This window comes from Falco cherrug, chromosome 12, assembly GCF_023634085.1.
Source record: "Falco cherrug isolate bFalChe1 chromosome 12, bFalChe1.pri, whole genome shotgun sequence".
NCBI classification, from domain to species: Eukaryota; Metazoa; Chordata; class Aves; order Falconiformes; family Falconidae; genus Falco; species Falco cherrug.
The window spans coordinates 24285415-24302618 of NC_073708.1; the positions used below are offsets into that span (position 1 = coordinate 24285415).

Below are 17204 nucleotides of genomic sequence, written 5' to 3' on the forward strand. Positions count from 1 at the left end.
GTCCTTCAAAGAGCAAACTGTGACCACAGCAGGGCCTTTGGCAGGCACACGTGTGTGTTCACAGGCTGTATTTCATCTTCCAGAGAACAAAAAAAAGACAAAAAAACCCACAGGTGCTTTAAACAACAGCTTGAATCCACCTCCCCTTGTTTTGTCCCCTTCAATTCCCACTTTTCCCCAAGTGCTGCCCTACCTCCCAGCAATGCCCCAGCTTCCCAGGCTTACTGGGCAGGCAGCAGCACGACTCCAGCAAGCAGCCAGGAGCACAAAAGGGAACAGAAACTCAGCTTTTCTGCTCCCCGCTTTTGAGTCCTGCTCTGCAGAAACTCTTCAGGGAACACCAGTGCCAAGGAGGGCCTGGCACTCCACTTTGGTTTGCTTCTCCCATCTCGTCTCCCTCTTGAGCAAGGAAGAGGCTCAGCAGGGGAAGAGCAAGGTGCTGCACGGACAGCCAAGGGATGCTGTAGCTGACATGTTCCCAATTAAATCTTAATGATGTCTTCCCCACTTGACTGGGAACTGGTTGGTGAGCAGACATCGCTTTCATGCAGAGACAACCCGGGATGCTGTGCACAGCCCAGCCCCATGTACTGCTGAGCCAGGAACTCAAGTGCAATTCATGAAAATCAAGCCCCAGGATGCATGCTCAGCAGGGCAACTGTCTCTTCTTGGCTTGTAAGTGAGAGGACGTCAACCCAAGGGGTTGTGCTCCTCTGGCAAAGGCTGAGAATGCTCCTGACCCGGTAAGATACAGCCATTTGTATTTGATGTCCTTTACAAAATTCCTTTAATTTCTGCTAACAGTCACTGCCCAAGAGTGGCTCCAGCAAGCTCTAGGTGCAGTCTGCACCATGTTGAAGGGCCAGGATGCTGCTGCTCCCTCTGCAGAATGATTTATCATTGACAGAACCACGTAATTGGGACAGGAGCTGAAGCAGCAGAAAGGAAATCACGGCCCCTGGATGAGCACAAGGACTTTCGCCTACAGCCCTGCGCATCCCCTGATGCCACTTCCCTGCCACCAGTGGCCAAACCCCACCATAAGCCACGAGGGACCACCACACCAGGGACAGTCCATCCTGGCCTGTCAGCTTTTCAGTGCCTTTTCCTTCCCTCCCCCAACCCGGTCCTTATCTTGCAGATAAAGAGCAGACAAGCCAGCGATTATCCCCTATCAGGAACCGATGACTAATCTGTCTACCACCAGCGCTTATCCAGACCCATCTCCGAGGTATCCCAGACGCTCACACTCATAATATCCTCCTCGCCACTAACCCGCCCACTGCTCCCAGCTGCAGCTCCCCAGACTCGGCCAGGTCATCTCAGCTGCCTCTATAGGGTCACCTGCCTGCATCTAAAGGGACCAGGAGGGCGTGGATGCTTCAGGTGACCCATCCCACCGAAGGTCAGCTCATCCTTGGTCCCTCACTGAGGTCACTGCGACAGATGAAGGTGGAGGTGTTAGCAAGATGCAAAAGGTGGATGCATTTTCTGAGGTTCCCGGGGCTACCCTCAGTGCTCGCTGCTCACACATAGCATTAGCAACGGAAAGCCCAAGCAGCGAGGAAAGCGTGCAGGAAGCTAAATAAAACCTCCTCCTCCCACGCAACACATTGAGCACTTCGCACGTTGGGGTTCAGGCTGCAGCCAAATTAGTAACGCACCTCCCGCGCCTCCAAATAAAACCCAAATTTGCTTGTAAATGTATTTTGCTCTCCTATAAAAGATTCAGAGAGAGGGTTGTAATAGCAGATTCCCACACGTGCAACACAACCCGACAGATAACGGGCTGCCCAATTACGCCCGGGAGCTGGATAAACATTTAAGAGCAAACAATGGGATTTGTGCTGGGTTTAAATATTAATGGCAGGATTTGTCCACTTCCCCTTGCCAATGTTCACACCGTGGGGGCTTCGGCAGCGGCACGCCGTGACGCAGCCGATGAGTGATTCCATGTCTCGGCTCCAAAGGAGCAGGGAACGGCATGTAAAACAGCCTGGCGCCTGCGTAACACATTTCTCATATAGCAGCATTCCTGCTCCAAAGAGCCCTGTTTCAGATGTGCTGGATCTTGGTCCTGCCGGATTCAGATTTAAGGAAACACCACTGCACATCTTGAGTGGAAAGTGTTTGACCAGCCCATTTACACTGGCTGTAGAAACAGAGATAAAAAGGCAATCCATCACACTCCAAGCAGGACCCCCCCTCGCTGCGGGCTCGGGGTTTAACTGCTTAAGAGCCAAGTGAGACTTCCCCAGGCCGATACAAAGACTGAGAAAGAAGGACTGAAAAAATCTATGAATTAGAAAACAGTGAAGCCAGACATGGAAAATTCAGTGCCTTGCTCAGAAATTAGCTGCCCAACACAAAGAAAACAAAAGGCACTCCTGGACTGGAAAGCAGCAGGTTTGCAGGGCTGAGGAGGTGGTCGCACCTCGTGGGTCATGCCAAGGCATCGGCGCATCCCGAACCCAAGCTCCTGAACCCAGGAAGGGGAGATACATCCACCAGGCGGCATGGGAAGCACTCCCAGCCCGTCTCATCCAGAGCAGGAGTGGAAACACAAAGAAAAAGGGATAATTATTATTTTTAACCAGTGCCTGGAGCTGATAAACGGATGGTAAAAGCAACCCAGGGATGCAGGTGGCTGCCCTGGCATCTCCCTCACAGCTGTCTCGGCCAACTGTGCCCAGCACCCACTGGTGGCTCAGGGTCTGGCTGTGCTGGCCCAGGGGCTGGCGGTGCTGGGGAGAGCTCTGCCAGCCAGCCGAGCCAGAGCCGCCCAGAGCAGGGCTGGCCGTCGTGGCAGAGCTTCACAAGGGACATCTCATGACTGCACGTGGTGGCGTTGCCGAATGCCTCCGGGCTGCCTCTCCTGCGGCCAGAGAGAAAACAGACGTGAAGGAACGGCTCAGGGCAGGGGGTGGGGAGGACAGAGACAAATAAACAAACAGCAGAAAACCTCAGAGAGAAAATAACCAGGCACCAGAAAGGAAATGAACTCTAACGAGGGATTAAAAATAGCAGCAAAGCGAGGAGTCAATCTCCGCCAAGGCTCCCAGTTCGTTTTCAAGGGGAGGCAGGTTGGATGGAGCCTCCAGGGCAGCCTGAAGATTCACACCCATCTGACAGTGATGGGGCAAGTGAAGCCAAACTGGCTCCCAGTATGGTGCTGGGAGATCTCTGGTTTAGCTGGTACCAGCACCGGGTCCAGCTGTCTTTGGAAGCTGCTTGTCAAGCACCACACGTGCTCTGAGGTCATTCAACCACCCCGGTGGCTCTGCAAGACAAAGGGGAAGAGCCGCCGGTGGAGACTTTCTCTCGAGCACTCAGGTGTGTTATTTTCCCTTAAGTTCAGCTCAGCAACCAGGAACACGAATCCCTTGGAGACCTGACCTTCTCCTCCTCCCCAGTGGGAAGGCAGAATTTCAAATGATTTACCAGTACTGCCCTCCAGATGCTGTCGTGGGATGACCTCAAAGTTAAAGACCGCCTGAGGACTCCTCAACCATTAGCCCTGGCTCAGTGTGACAGGACAAGCAGGCAGGGACTTCCCGCATGGCCGACCTGGCAGCTGACTTGCTGTGCACATGGAGCAAGATGGGCCATCAGGTGAAGGACAGTACTAGTACCAGCTCACGAGTTTAAGGAAGGGCTCAAGGTGGTCAAGAACACATCTGAGATGAATGTGAAAATATGAGGCAGATTGCTCCTTAGGCTTTTGCATAAGCAGATGTGGTTTTCCCACACCAAAGCCTGAGGAACCATTCACTCTAAGAGCGTTCTGAAGGTCCTCTCCTCCAAGGAAGCTCCTGAAACCTTGCAGGACCACACAGGCCCCTCGGTGATTCACACTGACTCTCCGCCGGCTTGTCCTCAGAGGGAGCTGCCCTGCACTCTGAGACAGCAGAGGTTTTGTGGCTTTTCCCACTTCTGGCTAAGAAGAGCATCCCAAGCCTTTCCATGGCATCAGCTGTGCACCACAGACACTGTGTCACCCACTGGCATTTCCGTGGGGCGGACAGACCGCCCTGACGATGTCTCCTGGCCTCAGGGCAGCAGCTCTCGCCAACATGCCTGAGTGCTGCTCGGGCAGGGTGAGTTACTGAGCTGCAAGCACCGGGCCTGCCAAAACCTCCTTCTCCTTACGCAAGGAACGGAGAGACTTCGCCAATAAGGCATGAAGGACACCTCTAAGCCCCAGATCTTCTGGGTCCACAGGCACTGTCAGTCCTCAGAGCTACCTTTCCTGTCATTAAGCTTCTAATTACAGATTTTAATGACCACCGCCTCTGGCCTTGCAGTGGTTTCCATCAGCCTCCAATCCTCCCTCGGCCACAGACTGCTTTTGCCCTCAGGAAGAATCCAACATTTGCCCCCAAAGCCCAGACATCCTGATCAGGCTCAAAGGATGTATCTGAGACAGCAGCTTTCCCTCTATATAACCCACACTGATCCTGTCTTCCTCTTAAAATAAATTCGTATCACTCCCTACAAGCACACACCAAAACACAAGAGGAGAGGAATGCCACTTCCCAAGTCTGTGGGATGGCTTGGACCCTGCACACCCGCTGCTGCTGGGTGTTGGATCCACACTGTGTGAGCAGGAAACCCAGCGCTGCTGTCAGGACTCATAGGTGCTTCTGAGTTCCCCCTCCTCCACACGGCTTGCTTTTGTCCCTGAAATCTCCCACTCCGCCTACAATTCCCATTTCAGCCCTTTTTCACAGCCTTGCCCTCTCCAATACCTCCTGGCCCTTTCTGCAATACTTTACTGTACCAAAGCAATCGCTCATTGTTGCTCATTTGCCCCTCAGAGGGACTTACTCTTCCCATGTTTCATGGTGGCAGAACATGGATCCCACACTGGCAAAGCGGCACCTATTCCAGCACGTCCAACCATGGCTGGTGGCCCTGAGCCACGTCCTCAGCTTGCATTTCCCCCAAGCCAGGCTGGCCCCACTGCAAACCAACGTGAGCCCTGGGCTGATGCTCTTGAAGAGCAGGGTGCCAAGGTGGCCACCACCAGACACTCCTCGCTCCATTGGAGGCCTGGCTGTTGGATCCAAGCTCTCCAGCTGCAGGTCCTGGCTGCCCACAGCAGCCACCCCACCAGGAAAGGCCAAGCAAGTCACATTAGCTGGTGCAATGACAACCTTGCAGCCTTGCTCCGTGCTGGACAGTCATGCCGCTAACTTTGTCCCCAAGCAGGAACACACTTGGGGAGCGGACCCAGCAGCAGTGAAACCCACCCCTGTCTCCTCGCTCCAGCTGCCGCTTAGATGCCGAGTGTGGAGGTGTCAGACACGTGAGATGCTCTCACTGGGAGCACGCAGCCCTTCGCCGCCAGCTCTGAGAGCAGAAACGTGACCCACTTGAGCAGCCAGAGGTCAAGTGGGGAGCAGAGCAGCAGGCACACCTAGGCTCTCTGCTCGGATCGAATCCTTCGAGAACACGCAAGCGCCTTGGCTGCGCTCCGAGACTCCATCATTACTGCATAGTTTGCATTTCCTTCTAGGAAGGCAGCCGGGAAGATCGGCATGCGGTGCACAGCCCGCGGCTACAGGCTCCTGCAAGGAACAAAGCTCTGAAGCCCCGAGACAGCCGCCAGACAATGGCCTGTAATTTTCTTTGCAGTTCAGGCTCTGCAGGGGGAGAAGGAACAGCCCTGAAAGCCTTTTTCACAAAACCAGACGATCCCCTTGCACAAGGGACATTCCCCAACCAGCCTGGAGTGCTCCCAAGGTGCAGAATCAGCTCCTCCATCCCAAGTGCTCACCATCCACATGGAACAAACAGCCCTTTGGGTGACCAGAGGAAGATGGCGAAAACCTGATGCTGATTTAAAGCTCAACAGACCTCTCCTCAGAAGAAATGGGGTAAAAAGGAAAGGATTTCTGGAGAGGCTATTCTTTCTCCAAGGTGTAATAACCTCAGGTGTCCAATGCACACAGTGGGTTACTATTTGCCCTGCCAAAAGCCACCTTGGCCTCAGCCCCAAGGTGAATCAAGGGGTGAACCCAAGGGTCTGAACTAGACATGGCCAAGAAATACACACATAAGCCCATAAAGCTCTACATAAAGCATACCTTGAAGAATTTCAAGTCCCAGGATCAGTGACCCTCTATGAATGCATGAACCACAGCGGGGAAGGCCAAGATGAGGGAAAAATTTGGATCCCTTTCAACTGGAGCCCCCAGAATTGCTCTCACACATGCAGCCCCATATGCCTGCAGCCCTTCCTCACACTGGGCTTGTCGCTAAGTAGCTCTGCGATGTAATTGCACCGCAGCTGTGCTTCACTGGCAGGATGAGGAGGGCAAAGCTTGCAACACTGTCCAGGATCAAGAGCCAAAGCCCTGGACAACATCGTTCTGAACTTGAATGTGAGCTTTTTTGAGCCTTCCTTTTCACAGGGTACAACATCTATGAGTTTTAGATCATCTCATCATCCTAAGGCTGATGTGCATCCCCTCCAGGATGAGACAAGGCTGTTCTCCTGCTTGCAGAGGCATTTACTCGCTTGTGACCCCGGCTAGGCAGTCACAGGGGTGTCGGATAGGTGCCACCTCCTGCCGGGTAAGTCAACGTGTCTCTGTCGGTTCAAAATCACATGCTGGAGTGTGTGAATTTGCATGAGTCTGAAGGAACAGAGAATTTTTGCTTTGTTTTTTAAAACCACTTGTAAAAACAAGAGGCAGATATTGAACCGGAGCCAACATCTGTATCTTTGTAAGACTCTCAATCACCAGCCTTTTGCTGACTCTAGAGCAATAAATATTCAGAGTCTTAAAAGCTTTTCTTCAATCTGCTTAGGAGAAAGCAGCCTCAAACAATGGCCAAGAAGGGATCTTGCCCAACCTCAGCTTCAGTGGATCAGCTCAGGAAGGAAATGGACCTCACCAGATTCTTGCAGTACCATAGCTCCTCATTCTTTTTTAACGGCAAAAAATGAGGAACCCCCCGCAAAAGCCAGTAATTTAGAGCACAACCACCCATGCAGCAGATGTAGCCCTGTGGAGGAGACAAAAGCCTCTCCCAAGGTAGGAGCAGGAATGACCAGAAAGAGGGAGTGGAAAATATCTAAGATCAGAGCAGCCATCGCCCCTACCACGGAGCTGGACCCCTGGCCTCACACCTCTACATGTGGATTCAACCAGTTCAGATCCTATTTTAGGCTGCATAGGGGGCTTTTCATCTTCGGAGCACTTAACAGGCATGTGTTAATCCCCAAAACGCCCTTCCCCGGCAGATAAGTGTTCATTATCTCCACTCTACAGCTGGTGGGACAGGAGTGGTGGGGAGCAGCTCATTGTTACAGCCCCTGGGCAACCTCAGCTCCTGGGCTGGGAAAGACACAGCGAGAGAGTGCTGAGGAAGGGAGCCTCAGGGCAACTCTCCAGGGAGTCCAGGCCACCTCCTGGGCCAGTGGGCAACTGGAGTGGGGCTGGGATGGGCATTGTCCCCCAGCCAGGGCTTTCCAGGGGTTGGAAGTCAAAAGCATCTTTCAAACACACGCCCCCGCTGCTTTTATGCAGTAGGTCAGGACAGTGGTGCTCATTTATTATGGGTAAATTAACACCCATGGAGATTAAAGCTTTATCTCCCAGCAGCTCAGCTGCATCTGACTTAGAAACATGCAGGGCTGGGCTGACACTGTTTCTGCACGCTGGAGAAGCCATGTCCCCACTGCAGCCCCTGCTCCCCAGGGTCCCAGCACCACATCCTTCTGTGCTGGGGACTAATCACGCTCCCTTCCTCCACCCTTGGCTTCTCCATCCTGCTCCGAGCTGTGCCTTGTGCACTGCTCTGCCTTTTCTTGCCTGTTGAAGCCAGTGTTTGGCAGATAAAGAACAGAGAGGGCAGAACGGGGATGCACGGCCAGCACTGATGAGGTCCCAACACCCATGCATTAACATCAGTTTGACACTGCCGCCTCTCCACGCAGCAACAGCCAAACATGGCAAAATGAAGGTCAGCACTATCAATGTGAAACCACCAACCACCCCAGGCCCCAACGCAGAGTCAGTCATGCCAAGCCACTCAGGGGGAAGGAGGAATTACCGTGCACTTGGTTGATCTCCGAGTTGGACGACAGGATCTCATCAGCCAACTTCTGGGCGGTGGGCAGCACCTCGGTGTGGTGTGCCGTGATCAAATACTGAACAAACTTCTGGAGCTGGTCCCTGTTCATCTGGAAAAGGGTCTCTGAGATGGGAAGACGGAGTTTGACCTGGTCTGGCTTGCGGATCCTGTACAGTGAAAGCGCCACAACATGGGCGCAGTAAAAAATGTCCTTGTTCCCACAGCCGCATGTCACTGAGGTGATTTTGCAGCGGTCAAAGCTGATGGCCACCTTGTAGGTCATCTCTGGTTCTGTTGCAGTTGCTGGCTCCGTTACTGTCCCACTGAGGTGGAACCCTGGAGAGGGAAAGGAGGAGAGGGAAAGGCCACGTTAGCTTCCCTCCGACCACAATCACCCACGCAAACTCTGGAAGGAGGACTAGGCTAGCCAAGGCTGCTCACACATCGCTAGGTCAAGGAGCGCACCAGCCAACGCACGCCGTCCTGGTGACTTACACCCAGCAACAGACAGCCTGCCTACAAACACACTTCTGCACCAACACACACGTGCAGCCAGACTCACTGGCGAGTTTATTTAACAGCCAAAACCTCAGGGGAAGAGCAAAGCTGCTCAGTTCCCATTCGTTTAAGAGTCTCTCAGACTGTTTCTCTCCTGGGAGTCATCTTCATCCACGCCTCCCTGTTGCTGAATTTGCAACTCACGCGAGCGAGTGCTGGCAGGAAAAGGCCAGGTTTTCTTTTCTTTGATGAGGCAGACAAAAAAACCCACAAATTAAATGCAACGCAATTCCAGCTTCAGTCCCTCAACCAGGTAGAGCACTCCAGGGCACGGCCACAGCTCTGAGCTCTTGCACGCAGCGGGAGCAAGGAGCAGGGACAGGAGCAATGCACAGCCCAAACTGCAGGCTGGGGGAAAACTGTTTGTTCCTTGAGCTCCACAATATTTTGCTGCTGCCCTGAGAGCTTGAGCTTTCCCTGAAATACTGCTGCCAGGGAGCCACCTGCTTACCAGCAGGATCCGTGTGCTGGGCTGCAGGGACAGCCCAAATCACTCACACAAACATTACGGTGCCCCCGACAGACCCCACCGTGCTGCGAGGGGGTACAGCACCTTCAGGCACAAGCTGTGAAAAAAAGTCTCAACAAGTCCCAAACCGGGTCACAGGCACAAAATGGGCTCAAAAGGTCCTCTGGGTCCGAGGAAGGTGGATGTACCAAGCAAGTGAGGGATAAAGTCAGTGAGAAAAGAGTGGATGCCCATCAACGTCAATCTGAAAGCTCAGGAAGTCCTTCCCAGGAGGGTCCTTCCCAGCTGCCAGGGAGGTCCAACACCAACTTTGCACTTGCCCAGTCACCTGGAAAAGGGACATCTTTGCGTCCCCCCTTCATTCCGAGGAGAATGAGGCGGCACCAGGAGGTTAATTAACATGGCCGGGGCCAGCCAGTGCCCCCATGCGAGAGCCTGGCGTGGTACCTGGGACGCACCCTGCCCGGCCCAGCCCTCCTCCCTGAAAGAGGATGCTCACTTTTCTCTGTGCCACTGCAACCTTATTAAGCCCGTGTTTGTACAGAGGTCCCTGCAGAGCTGCCGTCCATCCCCCCGAGAAGGCGGCAGACAGAAGAGAGCCCTGCAATTAGCGACAGAAAAGGAGAAGGGGTGGGGGGGTGAAGATTAAAATACATTAACTGCATCAAACCCTTGTGCGTTTGCCAGCTCTCACAAAGGCTTTCCGAGACAAATTCTACCAGAGGTTTTTAATAAATGGCATCAAAACCAGCTATTCACTGCCAGTTTCTTTAAAGCCTCGCCAAAAACCACATTCAAATCTGATTAAGCGTCAAGGAGATCTGCTTTTACTTTAGCGTAGGGGAGGGGGAAAGCAGACCTGTTCTGTTGCCATCGCCTGAAATCCACCCCACGTGGCCAGCAGAGCAGGAGGGACGGCCCGCCACTACCCTCTCGCTCGCACGCTGCTGCCGTGGAAGTGCAGCTGCAGCGGTGCCGGGCTCGGCGCTGCGGGAGCAGCACAGCCAGGGGCTGCCGAGCCGCTCTCCACCGCAGTCCATCCCCCAGCAGCCAAACTATATAAATCCCGAGGATAAACTCCAAAGTGTTTATGTTTTACCACTTCTCTGGTCTGCGATGCTTGGCAGGCGGCTCCGACTCAGTGCCAGTTTCTCCCTAGTTTACTTTTTTGAACAAGATAAAAGGATTGGAAACCACATTCCTGAGGAAGAATGTATGTATATATGCATATGTACACCCGTAGGCACATACGCACATATACATAAAACCCTCTAAGACAAATTACTAGCCATAAACACTGCCTCGAAACGCTTACTTCTGCAGGATCATGGGCCAGACCCCACTTGGGGCTAAATGGTGTAGGCTGGAGGAACTCACTTAATCAAACGACATGTTTTGGGCAAGTTTAACTCTGAAAATACATCAATCATGGCGTGAATCCGGCCCCCTGAGAGAGGAAATTTGTCTGCATACTTCCGAGACTGCTCTCAGGCATCCTAAAAGCTGTGTTCCCCCATCCACTGCGAGAACCACTCCTTGCAACTCGCAGCCAGGGTCTGCACGCCGAACAGGACTGTTCAGCACATCGGCAACTGCCCAGTTCAACTGGCACTCAAGCCCTAAGTCAAGTGTTGCTTTAGATTTTAGCTATGGTGGCAGCAGGTCTATTTAAGATAAACTAGGAACTCTATACAAAACATTTATCAAAAGCTTAGCAGAAATTAAACACAGTGAGAGCGGGAGAGACACAAGCTGGCAGGAACAGAGGCATTATTTGGGAATATTTACATTAACAGAGGTCAGCCTGCAGCTACCATGCTGCGCGCTGCTCTGTGGCCAGATCTGCAGCCCGGCACCCATGAGCACACCAACTCAGCGGCAATGGGTGTCCCAGTCCCAGAGAAGAACGGCAGTTAAAAGGTAGGTTATGGTTTTTGTCTACCATTGTCTACCAAAGCACGCACTCTTGGTCCACACAAAACCCTGATGCTCCAGTCACCAAGAGCCTACAGGACACCCTGGAGAAGGACAGCTGTCACCATACCCTCCTCTGCATTCATCTCACATCCTAAAAGCACACGGGGCAGGCAAACCAGCACTCCAGCAGAGAAAACACAGCCCTGGCCACAGACACAGGGTCTGGATAGTGCTGAGAGCAAAACCATACTCTCCTCCAGGTCCCCCCTGCACGTTTCAATTTAAGACATTCCTACAGCTGAGTGCTTATCTAGGACTTCATCTTCTGTTCCTTAACATAAGCTAACTTGGTGTTTGATTTGCTGCCAGCAAAGTGACAGTGCCAGGGCTTGAAAACCATGGAAAAGAACTAATTAAACACCATCTTTGTAACTACAGACTCATTACGCCCCATCAGAGCCTAGCTTTGTCCCAAGAAAATGTCGCCGCCTCCCTGCCCCAGAACAGCCTCCCCTACTTTTACCACAGATGCTTCCCAGTGGATGTCTCTTTGATTCAGGTTGCAAAAGGAGCTAGGCATTCATACGTGCCCCAGAAAGAGCACAGAAAGGTGCCACGAATGTTCACAGGCACACAGGGCACAATGTCTCCTTCACAATCCTGCTTACCTGTCAAATGGGGACAAAACACTGGAGCAAGGATCTTCCTTGCATTAGTGCCACAGGACATTGTACCTCTGATTTAAATTAAAAGAAACCCTAGAAATGTCTTCTGGGAGTTCAAGAGCTCCACATACCAAACTTCATCAACTGGGCAACATTTTCCTCTTTGGAGCTGATAAACTGCACAGGCTGGGAGAAGCACAGATCCACAAAACATCCCCGGCCTCTGAAACAGCTACAAAGGATCAAGCCTTTAGCAGGAGCTCCAGTACAGGAGACTTCGCTATTAAGACGAGACCATTAAGGCTTCAACAGAAGCATCTTTAACCAAGACGGAGAATTCTTTGATCTCTAAACCTACTCAACCAAAAGGAGCTTTGTAAACTCTTTAGTTCTCTAAAAGCAGCCAGAGACTTTCAGCTGGGCATTATGAACCTGGATGTCCACAAGCCACCCGCTGGGAGAAACTACCAGCCTGTCCTGCAGCTCCAACCTGCCACCAGGCTGGCTGTGGAAAACCCTAGTCTTGGGTCCTCCAGCAAACCACTGAAGGTAAAGCCAACGTTCAAGCTGGTTACATCAAAATACCTGAAGTTCAGAGACGGGCAGACCACAGGTGGAAATTTAAACCCCAGAAACAAACAAAACCCAGGCATAATCCCTTCCCTTGTCATAACTGTGTCATCAAAAAGCCCTCCAACACCCGCGGGGAGGAGGAGGGAGAGGAGGACCCTGCAGATACAACACTAGCCGGGAACTCGAGAGCTCAGCTCTGCTCCCTCCGGCAGTTGCTGCTCACAGCCATCCTCCAGATTTCACACCGCAACCCAGGCAGAAGTCACAGTTGTCATTCGCAAACTTGTGCCATTCGGAAAAATTAGCTTGTTCTTCCCAGGTGCAGCACTCGCCTGCCTTTCACAGAACGTTAGCGCGATCCGACCCAGGAGGAAGGCTTCACATGCAGGAGGAGCCACCTCTAGGACCTAACACTGAACCAGCAGAGACCATCCCTGAGGTTGCTGCACTGGCATTGCTGTGCAAGAGAGGATGGGGACCAGTAATGCACAGATAACGTGGGGTGCATCTCGTCACGTCACTGTGGCTCCTCTGCCTCCTCTGCAGGCTTTTCTCGGTCTTTGTGAAAACCTCAAAACAGGGCAAGAAACAGTTCTGCAGAAGGAAACATGCAACCACATCAATCCCCCCAAGTAAGGACCACTGGCAGGATGCAGCTGGACACTATATCTAAAGAACTCACCCCCAGCATCTGGCTGTCAAAACCTCAAGTGACCTCCCAGTAACTGAGGCTGGTGTTTTGGGCAGCCTCCATTAGGAGCAAGGTGATGGAGAGTCCATCCACACAGCTTCCTGAAGGCACCAGCTGCATTCTCTTGCACGCCGGCCAGAGCGGGGTGGCTGCAAGCAGACAGCAGATTGGCTCCTCACTGCTCTTATGCCTGGTGCTCAGCACCCAGGACCCCACCTCTAGTCAGACTAAATCCACTTCAAATTTGTGTTTGGGCAGCTCTGCCTTCAGGCAGGCAGGAGCTCTGCAAAACCAAACGGACACAAACGCACGGATATTTATGGGGCTCAGCAGATGTAGACGAGGGAAACTGAAATTCTCAGCGCAAGTCGTATACACTAGGTTAACATGACCCAAATATTTTTTTTTAAATTTCCAAACCACAGAAGAAAGGTATTTTAAACTAAAGCGATTCCAAGCTCTTTAGTGATTAAATGGACTGCAGCTCCAGCTCCTAGTGGAAAAACCATTTGTTTTTCCACTGTGTGAAAGCCATAACTAGCAATGAATAATAATTGCTGCACCGAGTGTTATTTATAAGCCATTCTCGGTCACATTTCCGTGCCTCGAAACAGCAGCTTTCTAAACATCAGCTTAAAATCGGTCAATATTTGTAATGTAGACAACACCCATGGGAGGAAGGTGTCGGTGTGCTCATGTGGTGGGAAGCAGAGGTTAGTAAAATCTTCCAAAGCTTTCCAGCTTCTAGATCAATTCCTCCAGCCGGCTGATGCTGACAATTGCTCAGTCCCTGACCTTGCAGTTGGAAAGGAGATGGGCTCATGAACTCATTTGCACATGACAATGCTCCAGCAAAGTGAATCATCTGCCTCCGATAGTAACGGAGAGTACGGCTCGCTCCAGCCCTCCCGGGCTCCATTCAACCAGCACGGGGCTGGCCTTTTGTGCTGCCAGTGCAAGAAAGACTCTGCTGAAGATGTGTGCAATTAAACCCACTTTTCTTGTTGCTCTTTTGATTCAGCTCAGCTCAATGAGAGGCACCCTAGGCAGGTGTTGTCACACACAGATAAAATGTGCCTTTTCAGAGAGCTGGCAGACAAAAAGGAAGAGGGTAAGGCTGAATCAATTGCCATTTCTCCCTTGCAAAATAGGGAATCCAGGCTTCCTGCAAGTCAATGAGCCTAGCTGTTAGGAGTTTACATCCTCCCTCCTCCCCAAAGCAATTTCTTTTTGTGACCACAGGCAAAGGTGTTGAACGAGACCTTGGCAGGGATGAAGGAGCAGGCGACGGCTGGCCGGGAGGATGCTGTCCCCGCAGGATGCAGCTCTGCTTCTTCTGCTGTACCTTTTCCCCCGGCAGCCCTCCTTCCCAGTCCCCACCATGCTCCCGTCCTTGCCCAGTCATTACCACCCTGGAAAAACACCTCTGGCTTCACAGAGCTAACAAAGACCATTAATAGCCCCCGTGCAGGAGCCATGCCTGCAGCGGAGCTGGCACTGGAGAAGCTGTAACAAAGGGATACTGCTGAGTTGGAGAGGATGCACCATGGCTGCAAGCGTCCCCACACATACCTACAGCCTCGGAAACCAACTACCACGCTTTAGGAGGAATACTGTCTCTTCAGGTAGGCCAGGGAAGAGGCAGGAGCTGCAGCTGTAAAGAGAGGAGATGCAAGCCAGGCTGTTTGTGCTGGAGGGAGCCGTAAGCTCCTCTGAGCAGCTGAGTAAGCTGGAGGGACGCTCTCTCTGCCATCTGCTCTGATCCCACAACACCTCCTGCAAATGAAGAGTCAATCCGCTGGTTTCTATCCCTGTTAACCTCTAATCAGCCAAGAGGACCGGCCTCTGCCTTGCTCTTTATCCGAGGCAGCTAATGCGTGAAGTGCACTGCGCTTCCCATCTGCTCCAGCATTACTAGAGTTAAAGGACAAAGCCGTTTCCCTGTCCCGAGCATTCACTTACACAGATGCCCTTGTATTAACTCAATTTCCCAGTGATTTCCATTATTACCCTTACAAGATTTCTAGTGTTTGTTTATCTAGGAGCCTGAAACGGAGGGTTTTTTCCTCCCTCTACCCAGCCTTGGGGGTAGCTGGACCATGGCTGTGCTACAGATGACTGGTCCCGATCTGTGACATTCCCCCCAAAATATGCACAACTGTTCCCCCATTTTCTCCCCAGCCTGGAGTGCTCTTTGTTGCCCATTCACCCCTGAAGACCCAGCTTTTTCGGGTCTTTGTTGCCAGCCCCAAAGCGAAGATCAGCCTTTCCAGCATCACCTTCCACATCCTTCCGCCGCCAGCTAGCAAATGGGTTTTTAATCTACCCAGATGCACAACCCTTGCTCTGAAGACATATGGTTTGGGGGAAGAAGGAAAAAAATATAACCAGTTTTAAAGCTCGGACTGATTTTCTCTGCTAAGGTGCAGCCCTGCAAGCTGAATTCCTCTGCTAGCAGTTCAGATCTAACACAAACCAACCCGAATGCCGGTTCTGCAGCAGCATAAGCAATAGAAAGGGCTTGAAGAGAGGATGAGTTCAGCACATCTCTGCTAACATGTGCTGCCCACATAATAACTGGTGGCAAAATGCTGTCAAGTCTCTGCTCTTTGCTGCTACATACTACTTTACTGCTATGGTAAGCCTGGATATAAAGAGCTTTCTCAAAACCATGAGAAATTAGAAAGATGAGGCTGTGCAGTACATTTTTTGATAGAAGTGATGAATGTACCATCTAAATCGAGAGAGAAAAAGCAACGTATCTCTGTGACCACCCCAAAAGCATCTCTCCTCTCTGCATTCATGAGCTGCTGCCTCTGAACAAGGAGCAATACAGTTCCTTGGTGCAGCTCAGGTGTTTTCTCAGCAGATGCAGGGTTGTTTTCAAGCATGAGTGAAAACATCCACAGAGAGGAAATTCACTTTTGCTGGAATTTCCGGGCTTGTGCATCCCATCAGTTGAGGCTGCCACAGAGCAGACCCAGCCCCATGCTGTCACCACCCCAGCTGCCTCCAGGAAACTGATGGGAGATGCCAAAACTCACATGTGAGGCTGAGCTGGGGTCACCTCCCGACTTCAATGGAGCCACCCAGATTTCCAGCAGCTGAGAAGCTGGCTTCTAGTACATAAAAGAGTTTTAATTAGGAAACGCCTCTTATCCCTCCATGCAAGTGTCACCACGATGGGATCACTGATCCTCACTGCAGCTGAAAGCGAGCGGAGCCGCACTCTTCCCTCTGTCACCTTTTTTTATGTGGCAATTTGCATAACTCTTAGCCCCACAAGAACATAACCCCAACCCCTAAAAGCGAAGTGCCTCCCACGCCAGAGCTATTAACCTGTTGCTCCTGGGTTAAGGGCTCATCCCTGGGTACCCTCTGGGGAGCGAAGAAGTTGCTCCAAGGCCACAGACATCCTTTTCTCTCTACCTATCTGCTCCCTTTGCTGACCTGCTTTTCCAAGACATGGCCTCCCTCCCATGCTGGCTGTTTTTCCAGGCTTGGCTTTAGATTTTGTCTCCAAATACACAAAGATAAATTGCATTCAATGCGTATTTTGTAACTCAAACCTGCCTCTGGAGCAGGCCACCTCCAAACCAAAACCCAAACTCAATCCACCAATATGGAAAATCAAAAGCAAAAAAACCAAGGCAGAGAGCCTCCTGACTTGTCTTCTTCCCACGTTCTGGTTTTGCACAGGCAGGACCAGCAGCCAGCTTAACAAGGACCAGAATCAAACCAGGGCATTGTGCGGCAATGGAGGGAAGCAGGACGCCACCCCAATCCTCCCTGAGACACCAGATCTTAAAATAGCAGCTCTACAATTTATAGGGAAGTTATTAGTTATAATTTTCCTGGCCCTCAGAAGCCTTCCAAGGGAATGAGGCAGCCTAGATTCAGTATACGAAAATCTGCTCCAAATTCTTCCCAAAAAAGACATTTCTTCCACTAAGAATAGCTTTTTTTTTTTTTTTTTTTTTTTTTAAAGGGAGGATTAAGTCTGACTTTCTAAGTTATTGGCAATGTTGGTTAAACGAACATTATATTTACGACGCGTTTCAATGGCATTTGTGGTAATGGCCTCGGCAACAGATTTTCTGAAAAGGTCAATTAACTTCCTTCCAAAACCCTCACCTTTAACTGCTCCTCCGAAGTGGAAAAATCTTTGAGACGACACCGTTCTGCCGTTTCTGCTCTCCATTCAGGGGCTGGGCACAGACCCCTGGGGCAGGCACCAGGATGACCT

General features: G+C 51.6%; 1 protein-coding gene across 1 annotated transcript in view; it reads right to left on the minus strand.

Annotated features, from left to right (window-relative positions):
- The window catches only part of ZSWIM5 (zinc finger SWIM-type containing 5), a 100203-nt gene that overhangs the window by 22128 nt on the left and 60871 nt on the right, over positions 1-17204 (minus strand). Inside the window, 1 exon segment of the mRNA XM_055725013.1 lies at positions 8065-8421. Coding sequence (XP_055580988.1) covers positions 8065-8421 — 357 coding nt within the window.